Source organism: Aphelocoma coerulescens, chromosome 7 (genome assembly GCF_041296385.1).
Source record: "Aphelocoma coerulescens isolate FSJ_1873_10779 chromosome 7, UR_Acoe_1.0, whole genome shotgun sequence".
Classification (NCBI taxonomy): Eukaryota; Metazoa; Chordata; class Aves; order Passeriformes; family Corvidae; genus Aphelocoma; species Aphelocoma coerulescens.
Window position 1 is genome coordinate 18,854,734 of NC_091021.1, and position 12,813 is coordinate 18,867,546.

General features: G+C 37.2%; 1 protein-coding gene across 5 annotated transcripts in view; it reads left to right on the top strand.

Annotated features, from left to right (window-relative positions):
- The window catches only part of LOC138112971 (neurabin-2-like), a 42,866-nt gene extending 30,112 nt beyond the window's left edge, over window positions 1-12,754 (top strand). For 2 of the 5 annotated variants that reach the window (XM_069020650.1, XM_069020649.1), the window contains exons 17-19: window positions 3,513-3,629; window positions 9,224-9,412; window positions 10,772-12,177. In XM_069020650.1, the coding sequence (XP_068876751.1) occupies window positions 3,513-3,629; window positions 9,224-9,412; window positions 10,772-10,939 (474 nt within the window). In that variant the 3' untranslated portion in view covers window positions 10,940-12,177. Of the gene's footprint in view, window positions 1-3,512; window positions 3,630-9,223; window positions 9,413-10,771; window positions 12,178-12,379 lie in introns of those variants that run through there. The other 3 variants (XR_011151952.1, XR_011151953.1, XM_069020651.1) reach the window with 3 other exon arrangements.
- The last annotated feature ends 59 nt before the right edge of the window (window positions 12,755-12,813 follow it).

The window sequence follows — 12,813 nt, forward strand, 5'->3', positions numbered from 1 at the left end:
ATATACCTACCATATACACCTACTTTTTGGCAATCAAAAAGTTACAGCTCTTACCAGATTGAATGCTCTCTTCCTTTGCACATTGTCCTGAAGTAATAGTCTTTTCTTCTTACTGGTCTATCCTTACCCAAGTTGATTACCACTTCAGCCTTCCAGCTGGTTTCTTGCCTACTGGTTTGGGGTTTTTTTTGTTTCCTTCTCATGCTCCAGTATGTAATTGCTGCTTGCTGCTCTTTTCCTTAGTGCCAGTTGCAAACCAGCAGCTGGAAGATTATGCAAGTCTCCAGCTATATTCCTGCTTTGTAAAATGGTAGAAAGCTGATCCCATTGAAGAATAGATTCTCATACATTCATTAATCATAAAATCATAGTTTTCCTCTCCAAAGTCAGGCTGTTTTCACTTTTCAGTGTTTGGGGTCTTTTGTAAAGACCGTAATGTGACAGTGGCTGCTCCTTCAAATGAATGGCTAATTGTTGCTGATCTGAACTTAGAGTTGATAATTACATTTGCACAGTAACAGGGCTTTGGCTTGTTTTGCTACAAAATGACATTAAAACTGACGAAGAAATGTGCTTGACCACAGCAGTGAGTCTTGTTACTAAAACAATTTTAAAGCAAGGGACAAAGTCATCTTCCCAGAATTCAAGGAAAGAATACTCCTTTTTGTTGCTATTAACTCAAAATTTATAAATAAAGCAATATATAATAAGTATAGCAATAGCATTTATTCCTTTTATGTCTGTAGTATCCCATATGATCATGTGACAGCAGTTCTTAAACAGGAGGTGAAAGCAGAAACCCTAAAATAAGAACTTTGTGATGTAAAAAAATCTCTGTGGAACTGAGTCTTTTGCATTGTGTATAATTTCTGTAGTTGTGTTTTAGCAATGATGATGTAAGGAATATAATTCTATTCTTTATTACCTGGTTTCTGTTTTTGCAAAATTCTCCTCTTAAAGTTACTGCATTTAGAAGGTTTTTGTTTTCTTAAAATGATTCTGAAGATAGTTTTAAGTTTAAAGTTTGACAAAGTAGTGAGTCAAACTTCTGGATCCTTGTGAAAACGAGAAACACAGGAACTGAAATCCTGTGTGCTTGCAGACAGTTCTTAAATTAGTCACTTGACATAAATCTGTCCCATTTCCTGATACAATACACACACATACATACTGTTTATACCGATTGTTTTTCCAGAATACTATTTAGCTTCTGTAATCTGGTATGCAGCGTTTCATATTCAATGCAGTGTGGTATAAACTATATTCTACTACCTTAAATGATAGGAAGCTTACCTCTAAAACCTCTTCTATCCAAATTCTATGCTATTCAAGAGTCAAATATCTTCTTTGCAACTGGCTCTGAATGCTTAAAAGGAAGTTACTCCTATAAACTGAATAGGAGCAGGGGGGAGGAGAAAACATTACAACTGGTACTCAGAAGCTTAACTTTTGGCTATGTTTTTTCTAAGATTTTTGCTTGAATTTTATTGTCTTTTTTGTTTTGTCTGAATTGTTCTTGATTTTCTACCTTTGTAAAGGTAGAAAGAGTGAACTGAGGGCAGCTAAAAGAAAAGCTCCTATATAGATTTTCAGTTTGGGTTGAAGTTAATTTGAGAATAGGTTGATAGACAAAGTATTCTGTTGTTTCTGGTAATAATTTTTACATCTAAAAGACTGAAGAAGATCCTAAAATTTAATGTAATTAATAAAATCTACATGGTAAATAGAACACCATTTTTCAGTCAAGAAAGGTACTACACAGAGGCAGCAGGAAAACTCAGGTTGTGGTTTGGGGGTTTTCTGTTTGTTGAGTTGTAGTGGTGATGTCTTTTTTCTTGAGCTTTGGTGTAGTGTTTTTAAGGCTGAAAATGTGTATCAATAATTTAGAGTATAAGGGAGTGCACTTAAAAAACCAAACAGAATCCAGAAAACTTGAGAGTTCAGGTTAAATTGAAATCAGAACACAAATACAGAAGTGCTAAATGAAGATAACTGCAAAAATGTAGTTCTCTTATAGAAGCATATCTTACTGAAGAAAAATATCTTTAAGATCTGTTTAATTTAGGATCCCAGGTTGTTTATGCACATAGGGATGTGGTAGGGCATCCTTACAAAGTGTAATTAGTTGATTAGAGACTTAGAGAACATTAGAGAAAACATTGATAAATAATTGTTTACTGTTTGTAGGCAGCAGAGAGTAGTGCTGAGAAATAAATTTTAAAATGGCAAAAGTAGGAGGCATGTTTTTGGCAGAATTATTTTTCACTCACTAAAGAAAAATATTTTCAAGGTCACAATCTGAGTTGGAAATGAAGGGAATCAAATTAGAAAATGTTCTGGAAAAAAACATATATTTATATTCTTTAGGAGGGGTTTTTTATCAAACCTGCTGTGAAGTTTTCACATCAGGTTTTTTCAGTCTTCGGTTTGAGTCTGAGGCTGCTCAGGTACAACCCACATGAGGTTGTACAGGTACTGGCTGCTGGATAAGATTCAGCCTGGGTCCTGCTGCTTTTAGATGCTAAGCCAGGCATACAGATCGAAAAGCTTTCTTGAAACACAGACTAGGTGTAATAACTGAATGTAAACAGAAATGATGTGAAGATTTTACATTCTTTCAATATGATAGTCATGTGAATAGTATATTAGTCATGTTTCTAACCTGAATTTTACTTTGTTACTTTTCTAAGAAAATTAATCTTCTACTAGATCACGTTGCTCAGAGCTATGTTCAAACCGAGACCCTGAATGTTTCCAGGGATGGGGTGTTCACCATCTCTCTGGGCAACCTGTGCCAGTGTTCTGCCTCCCTAATTGAAGGTGTTAAATGAATTGCAATACAATACAGTATCTTAAATCAAAATTTAAAGGTTTGGGAGAGTTTGTCCTTGGGCAAGCTTTGTATTTTCCATGAATGAACTTATTTAAACTACTTATTTTACTGTTGACTGCAGTGGTTTAACAGTGGGCAGCTGAGAAGTCTAAAGCTAGTTCTCGTTTTCACAACTGTGAAACTGTGGGGGTGCTCCTGTGCCATGGAAATCTTAATGACCATAAACAATTAGGACTGATTTTTATCTTGCCAACAGAACACCACCTTCTGAAACATGTTCATAGTGTTTGTGGAGATTTCAGTTCAATACAAATTCATCATGAATAAGTCCAAGAAATGCCTTTTAAATTGCTTCTCCCATAGTGTGGTATGCCTGCTGAAAAAGTAACTGATGCATTTCCTTGTGTATTTTAACACCATTTCACGTTATGACCGATTCTCTGCACAAGTTGCTCTTATTGGGGATATTGCTTTAATTTTGTTACTGTGTTTCTGAATTCAGAAGTTTAACAAAAACAAGTCAGATGCTTGATGCAGTTAGTACATTTCATGTGTGTTCTAAAGGTAACTGAGTCATACTATTTTTTTTAAACCAAAAATCAAAATTACTAGAATGTCACCTAATGACCTGCTTTTCCAAGAAGTGAGTTAATAAAACATTATTTCCACTTGTTTGCAGAGTAGAATTGTCATAGATGATACATACCATAGCAAGCCAAGTTGTGAACTTTCAGGGTTAGTGACAGAACCAAATCTGTCAGGTCGTTCACACACTTTAACCTTCTCTTCAAATGAGGTGAGTTTCAAAGTGTGTATATGTGTGTTGTTGATGTTGTTGTTCACACTACAGCATGTTTAATAGAAACAGATGTGTGTGATGTGAAACTAGATGGCTGTTCCATATTTGAATGTTGAAGAGCACTGTAAAGAAGCTGTTAATAAACTAAGGACATGCACTAGTGAATGACACATCAGCCTGTGTGTTCTGATCCTAGTTATATCATAAAAATCAGAATGAACTCTCTGATCAGATTGCAGTTTTTAATTTTAAATATAATGGTTCCACTAATTTAAAGCAATTTCCTGGATGATTGAAAACTGCAACATTTTTGACCTTGCCTTCATGTCTGTGCAGGTTTGTTTTACGACAAAATTTCATGTCAATAAAAACAAAAAGGAAAGGAAAAAAGTCAGAATATGGTGGTTCTGATATATAGGTAGAAATTAGATACCTGAAAGTGTGTTCATTCCCCTGGAGAACTAATTCCTTTGGCTACAGCTGAAACCTAAAGTCCCCACTTCGGCAGCATTCTGAAATACCGTCTCATTTGGTGTTTGACCAATGGACATCTTTATAAATTAAATCCTTTTGTTTAGGAAAACTCATTAAAAACTGAACATAGTTTTATGATGTAATTTGAATTAGAGGGCAGACTGGTGGTTCATGAATGTGATGGGATTTTTATTAGCTGTTTTAAGTCAGTCTTTGGTGAAAATCCTAAAATATCCCAGTAACATGTAAAAGTCAGAGTAGTCAAAAACAGTGTTGTAAATTCACTAACAATAAAATCTGAGGTGTCAAATATCGTATAACTAGTTTACAGGTTGTAGTATAGATTAAGTTTTTGCAGATTTTTATTGGAGATAACAGTCTTAGATCTAATGAAAACCAGAGGAAGTCTAGTTAATAATCTATCTTTGCAAGTACTCCCTGCAGTTTTTTGAATGGTTCAAGAATGGAATATGTGTTTCTAAAACTTTCAAGCAGTATAAATAGTAATATTTAATTAAAGATGTCTACTTGAATATTATTCTTTGATCAGTATTACAAACTTTCAGTAAACTTTGGGTTCTAAAACTCAAATGAAAGCTGCCTATTACTAATTGTCCATGTGTAAAGTGATGATTTAAGCCTCTTTTTGTTATAGATCAGTCTAATTCCAGGGTTCTGTCTAGTTCATATGTTGCTTATTGTCCCAGTTTTGCATGAGCAGTGAAAGCTGTTTGTACCTTTTCAATAAATAAATTGAGTACCAAGGGTCTGCTCTGAGGAAAACAAGGAATAAACTCTGAACTGTTTTCTCTTTTGGAAAGCAGTACGCATGAAGAAAAATACGTATTTCTGGGTTTGGGGGGTTTTTTAAGTTTGTTGTCTAGGTCTAGGAAAAAATAAGTAATCAATCTTACAGCAGCTTGGGGTATTTCGAATCACAGAATAAATGTGGTTGGAAAAGACCTTGGAGATCATCAAGTCCAACCTGTGACCCAACACCACCTTGTCAATTAGACCATGGTACGGAGCGCCACGTTCAGTCTTTCCTTAAACACCTCACCTGGTTTTCACCTAAACCAGGGATTGTGACTCCACCACCTCCCTGGGCAGTCCATTCCAATGTTTAATCACCCTTTCTGTGAAGAAATTCTTCCTGATGACCAACCTGAATCTTGCCTGGCCAGCTGAAGATTCTTGCCACTGGTTACCTGTGAGAAGAGGCTGATGACCACCCAGCTACAGCCTCCTTCCAGGGAGTTGTAGAGAGCAATAAGGTGCCCCCAAGCCTCCTCCAGGCTAAACACCCCCAGCTCCATCAGCTGCTCCTCACAGGACTTGTGCTCCACACCCTTCACCAGCTTCCTTGCCCTTCTCTGGACACGCTCCAGCACCTCAACGTCCTTCCTGAACTGAGGGGCCCAGAACTGGACACAGCACTTGAGGGGTGACCTCACCAGTGCTGAGTACAGGGGGACAGTCATTGTCCTGGCCCTGCTGGCCACACTATTCTGGATACAGACCAGGATGCCACTGGCCTTCTTGGCTATCTGGGCACACACTGGCTCGTGTTCAGCTGCTGTTGACCAGCACCGCCAGGTCCTTTCCCACTGGGCCACTTTCCAGCCACTCTGCCCCCAGCCTGTAGCACTGCATGGGGCTGTTGTGGCCAACAAGCAGGATCCAGCACTTGGTCATGTGGAACCTTGTGCTGTTGGTCTGGCTCACTGATCAGCCTGTCCAGGTCCCTCTGCAGGGCTTTCCTACCCTCCAACAGATCGACATTCCAGCCTAACTTGGTGTCATATAATAATTTCCTGAGGGTACACTCAACCCCCTCATTCAAATCACCAGTGAAGACATTGAACAGGATCATTAACTTAAGCTCTTAATGAGTGTAATTTCTACCTGATGGTGGTTGTCCGAATGGGCTCGTAAGTATGCAGCAGGGGTTGTGCTAGCCAGTGTAACTCCTGCTTTCGGAGGAGTGGGCTATTGCATGCTGCCTCATAAATCCTGGAATTGTTAGGAAACTGGAGATGGAAGCACCTCTTAGAGATCTAGATGGGGCAGCACAGAGGAGTCTGCCTCTTTGCTGGGCAGGTGCTCACAAGCAGTTTGGGGATGTGACTGCCTGGTGAGAGTTCAGTTGTTAGCAGCCAGCTAGTTACAGCAGAAGCACTTCACTCACAGATGGTTAGCAAGCTAGCTGGGTAATCCTTCTAATGTTTGTTAATATGTTAAATGGTGTGATGGCAGTGGTATTTTCTTGGGCTCTCTATTTTTATCTCCAGAGCCTCTGCTTGCTTTCTGAATCACATGTGTTTTTATGCTGGAGCACATGGCTTTCTCATGCTTCCATACCTTAGGAGTAGCTAATTAGTTCTGCTTTCTGAATTTGCAGCTGATCTCTTGTGTATGTAGTGGCTGTTTTGGGAACTCTTAACTTAGATGTACAAACAGCTTGGCATGTTCCTTCTGCCTCTGAATGGACATTTGAGAAAAAAATTCCGTAGAGGTATTATTTAATGACCAATAGGCCTTACTCAAAAGTTGGTTCTCCATCATCTCCTTCCAGTTTTCACTTTCCTGTATTCTGAAAAATAGAGATATGCTTTTCCCTTGTGTAGTAGCAAAAATTCAGATTATACAGTATTAAATATCTGTGAGGAGATGATGTCTGTGTGTTTTAATACAGATTCAGGTCTTGATACAACTGTGGTTTTAGGGCTCTATCTTTACCAATATGAAGGAGTTTGGTAGCAACTGATGATACTGAAACCCTAAGTTGCCAGTCATAGAGCCTGGAGGACTCCTCCATAGTGTAGTCTGTTAGCTGCTCTACTCTCTGCTGCTTAGGCAGACTGGTTCAGAGAGCCCCCAACATTCTGTCAAGGGACCGCAATTCTCTTGACAAAATGAAAGACTCTGAGTCTTTTTCTTTTTTGACAAGAATACATCTTCAAGTACTTAGACTGTAATTACAGAAGAAGTGAAGTTTTTGCATGGCTTGGACAGATTCAGTAAATCTAGAGTGAGTTCCAACTGGAATAAAACACTTTACACATTTTTTTCATGTAAAGAAGATATATAGATACACACACAGCCCCCAAATGATAGAAGTACATAGATATATTAAAAAATATGTAGGCATCAGCATATATTTTAGTATTTCTTGTGGCTGATAGACCACAGCTGAGATACAGGTCCAACTTAAAATGCAAAGTAGTTCTCATTTTTTTATGTATTATTCATGAACACTTCCTAGTATGACACAAAGTTACCAATATATTTTTTGTATTGCAGGATCAGGTTGGGGAGTACTTTATCTAAAATTATTAAAAATAAAATGTGCATTTTAAAATTCCATTGGTAATTTATCCAACTAATGTCTGTACAAAGCATCTCAAGCTTGATAGCTTGGATAGAAGACTTGGTGCTCCAGTTGTCTTGGTACAGATGCTGTATAGAACACTTCAAACCTCTTCTAGAGCCCTTTCCTGTTAACTTTATGCAAACTGCTATTCTTCTTTTGCACATCAGAAAGGCAGATGTGTTCACACTTGTTATATCTACATAAGCATTTTGATTTGGATAAGGAGTTCGTTTTTGAAATAAATACTCTGATTGTTCCCACTTGCCTTACTTTGATTTATCCTGGAAATCAAATCAGATGTGCTCCAACAGTGGTCCTGCTACGTTCAGCTGCTAGTGGCCATTGAGTCTTTCTGATCAGACTAGAGCTATTTGGAAGTGAACATCCTTTGAAATGCTTGTAGCGTGTATTTTAGGACCTCAGCACAAACTGTTCAGCTCTACAAACTCGTTCCTATTTATCTGCATTGCCTCCTAATGTAGCCACTGTCCCTTGTTTCACAGACCAGGGAAAGCAAAACCATTTTGAATTATATGTAGTCCTTCACTGCATTGGAAATTTGAAAATTTTGTTTCCCCTCGTACATGTCTTCCATATTGCTTCCTCAGATCCAGTGTGTCGTATGATCATATCATGTGACAGACAGGTCTGCATCTCACTATCTTTGACTTGCAGTCACCGCAATTATTTTGTTACATCAATCAACTCTCCCAAATGCTTCATCAAATAAGCTGGATTTTGTGAAATCCCTTTGGCTGGCAGTTGTAGTTTTTCACCTGCAACTTAACAGGGTCATGTCTCAAATCCATGACTAGAAAGATGCTTATTTTCATGTTTTTTGTTTACAAATGAGTGTAAGGCTTGCTGGAAAAGGGGAGCATATTTTCTGCTATTTGCAAATATCTTTGATGAGTAGTGGAAGGTGGCCAGTGGAGCAGTGTGCAAGTTTAATGCATTCTGTACTCAGTCACGAGCTAGTGAGAGGTGCTTCTGGATAGAAAAACTTCAGTTAACTGATGTTACTGATTCAAGTACCGCACTTTAATTTCTTCTCTACAGACCTTGAGCTGTGTTGTGTAGCTTTTCTTTTGTGATGAAGTAATTGTGCTTCAGGACAAACAGCAGCACCTTTTCCCTTCAGAAGCAAAATGAAATTGAATCAGGGTACTTAAAAAAACTCTGTGAGCTAGCAAAGTGTATTTTCAGTGGAAGCTGCTATGTTTCTGAAATGGTCATTTCTATTTGGGCAGACTTCTTCAAGTGTTGATGTAATAGCATTAGTTGAAAGAATGAACAGTCCTCTCTTCTACAAATGTACAAAATGTAGTAAAACTGTACCTAGAACACTCAGCAGATTTACTGGCTACTAGTATTGCTTTTATTCTGGATTTCCATCACTTAATGATAATCAGTCATAGGGGTTGAAGTGCTTGATGATTCTTCATGCTGTGTAAGGTAGCATCTAACATTAACATAGAGCTGTCTTAACCAACTAACTGAGGAAGTATGTTCATTGTTTGGATAGGTCCAATTTACCTTTTATGTTCTCTGTTTCTGACTTAGTTTTTGTCAAATGTTGTAGTGTCTTTACAGTAAACTAGGCAAACTGATTTCAAGAACTTAAGTCCTTTTGGAGTAGAGCATGTTTAAAAATGCACTTTGTTAATCAAACTCAACTGGCAACTGGAATTCAACATACAGTCAAGTAAAATATTGCTGATCGTGACTTTTCTCAATTGGTTAGGCATTGGATGATGAATTTACAACAACAGGAAAGCAAAATCAATGGCACAGTAGACCTATTTCTGAATGGACCACCCAGCAAGTATGTCACTGGTTAATGGGAATGAACATGGAGCAGTATATTACAGAGTTCACAGCTATGAACGTAGATGGACAGCAGTTAATGCAGCTCGACAGTGAGAAGTTAAAGGTATGTGAATATCCTGGGATAGATTTGTAACTACAGGTTTCACTGCTGATTCAGACATATTTTTAATCTACAAAGTCCAGTTTCCTGGTTTTGTGGCTTTTTAAGGGATAGAGTTATTTGTTCTTTTTATTTATTTATTTAGAGTTACTTGCTTTTGAAATACTCGGAGACTGTATAGTTAGATAGTAATTAGTAATTGATTGTAGAATTAAAGACAGGCTGTTTATAGCCATAAAAGTAACAAATATTGCTTCCTTGTTTGTATCTTGAGGAAATGAAAGTAAGCATAATTATCCAAGGGGTCTTGATACATCTGTCACCTAATCTCAACAGAAGGTCGTATCAAACAAAGCAAGTTCTGGCCAATTCAAATAGAATTGCAGGATCCAGTTTTAGAAGTCTGTTTCTTCCAGATTTCTTCTTCAAATGGAAAGGCTAAAATCCTATCTGGTGAGCTTTTAAATGTTACAGGCTTTTACTCCTGCTGAAAATACGTATTCTGAATCTTTTGAGCCTTTTCTTGCCATTTTATATTTGGAAGGCTGCACTGTATATGTATCCCTTATAGTGCTGGTAAATTCCAGCAGTTTTCTTTTCTTTTTGGATTATCACACTGCATTTTGGACAGGCAAGAGGTTCATTGGTCTATTCTGGCATAAGGCAAATTATTATTAATGATCAGTAGTAGAATTTGAGGGGCTTAGGCAGGGAAAAGGTGTCTAACTTCAGTCTCCAAAATATGCCTGAATTGCAACACTAAATGTCCTGTATTTTATAAAATTTCATGGGTGCAGAGGAAATACATGTGACTGTCTCCAGTTGTGGAACCTTGAATGTTGATGTCTAAAACTCAGTGTGCACCTGATGCTGTTGGGAGTGAGACAGTGCGAGTGCAGTCAGGCACTTGGAATCGGGCACTGCCACCTGCCGATCGCAAATTGAAGTGTACTGTCCACTTCTTGAGTCACTTCTTAACTATACATTTTAAAATCCTTAAAATTAAGGAGTAGTTACTGAATAAAAACTCTTCCTGTATAAAAAGAGCTAGAAAAATATCTGGAGACTACTACTTAAACTTTTATTTTCTGGAAATGCACAGGGGTTTTACATGTTTGTAAAATGCAACACGAAACTGTTACTTCACAACTGAAGAGTTGGCCGTGGTTTCCTTACCTATGTTGTTACCCAGATGATTATTTACAATGCTTTTGAGGCCCTAAGTCCTTATTTTTCAAATAAGCAGACTATCTTGTAGAAAAGTGAGTAACGCTTTCTTGCGTTGCTAATGCACAAGCACTGTTGACAGTGCTGTTGGAAAAAATTACTGATGAGATTTTGTTTTGTTTTCCCCCTCTACAGGCTTTGGGAGTTTCCAGTCAAAATGACCGATCAACAATAAAGAAAAAAATTAAGGATATTAGAAAAACGCAGGAAAAACTGGAAAAGCAAAAGGAAAAGGTTCAAAAGAAGGAGAAGGAAGTTCGCAAGACTGGCAGAGTAGTGGCCACTCTTGAATCAAGCTGCTAAAATGACCATTCTGTTTTAGTGCAGACTTGCCTAATCTTGAGGAAGTTCAGCAGATTTGTATATAATTGTACAATTGAGGGAGGAGGGAAAGTGCAACAGTTCAATGTGGTAGGTGGTTTTCTACTTTTAAATTGTGGTCCCTTCCCATTACAGCCCAATAAAATGAAATAATATTTTCAGTATTTTTATTTCTAGTTGACTCTGCCTGTACTAATAGAAAATAATTTCACTTTCTGCCTTAAGTAACCTTTCTGCTTCTAAGGTGTCATATGCCCTTTTCATTGAAATTGATGTTTGTGAAAAGTAGAACACTGTATTAAAAATCATTCCAGTATTAGTCAACTAGCATTTGATAGAGTTGAATCTGATAGAGGGACAATAGAAAATTCCTGCCAACAAATTCAGTCTGTGACGGTCTGTTTATCTGTTGCCGCTAAAGATGTATAGTAAAAATTAAGTTTAAGAAAATGGTGATGTCAAATTAATTTAAAAAGAAAGCATGTATTTCAAATTTATGGATTATTTTGTTTTAATTCTTGTACTTCTGGGACTTCATTTAAAGTTCTCTTTAGTAGCACATTGTTTTTGAATTCTATGTGTTGCAATTTACTGAGAAAATAACAAGAAATACTAAGTAGTTTTCACAAACTACACATCCTAAGCATATTAAGTTTTCTATACACTACCAGTATGGTGTTGGGACAAGGTTTAAACCTATAAATAAGATCCTTTTTAACCTATTTTTCCTAAATAATACATAGTTTTATAGATTTATGCTATGAATAAGATCCATTTGCAATACATGTATTTCTCTTTTCTACATGCTACAAGATTTTTTGCGGACCAAATTTATATATTTTCTAATTTTAAACAATACTGTTTTTCAAACCTAAAATACTGAGGGAAGAATTGTAGGAAAAATTATCACTGACGCACTGGGTTTCTGCCTTGTATTTAAACGTTCAGTTGTAGACTACAGATTATTTCTCTTTAAAGGAGGATTTGATTCTTGAAATAGCTTAGAACATGACTTGGTGTTTCGTATATTTACATACTATTTTCTAGAGATACTACAAGAGCACTTCCTTAAATTAGATTATTCCAGAAGCATAGACTAGATTAAGTATCAGTTCCACCCTAGAATGGACTAGAACAAAACTTACATAGTTCGTTTATGTGGACCAAGTTCTCCTTTAAATCTATGGACTGTCTCATTTTAATTAAATGAATGAACTTCACTGTTGGTGTTTCACATTTATTATTTTTTTGTATAAATGTCTTAAGAATTTCAGCAGAAGGACTGTGTGGAAATGCTTCTGCACACTAGGCATTTCCAAAATAAAGTTTGAAAATCTTGGTAATAACTACTTTTTTTAAGAGGTTATATTTCAGTTTTATGCATTCTTTGGTCAAGATTTAACTTATGTACTTTGTTTGCAGTAGCTTTGAGTTGTGTGCCGAACTTAGAGACCTTGAACCAAAGATGAATGCTGCCCTACTGATGAAAGAGAAAGGAATTACAAGTATGGAATCATCAAATGCTCAAGATCACCCACATAAAACCACCCTTTAATTAATTCAGTCAATAAAGTTGAGTGCTTTCACAGCTAGAACACAGACTATTGATAGAACCTCATATAACCTTTTCCCTTTAAGCCTACTCTTGCACCCTGTGAAGAGTTTTCTCATGAAGCAGACTAGTGGAAATAATGGTTTCAGAGGTTTCCCTGTGTGCAGAGCTGTTGTAGGTGAGAAGGGGCCAATAGCAGGGATGACAAACTCCCCTGGCACCTGAGCATGAGAACATTGATGATTACAGCCCATAGCATTTAACATCTGTCAGATGTTGAACGAGAAGGCTGGCTGCACAGCAC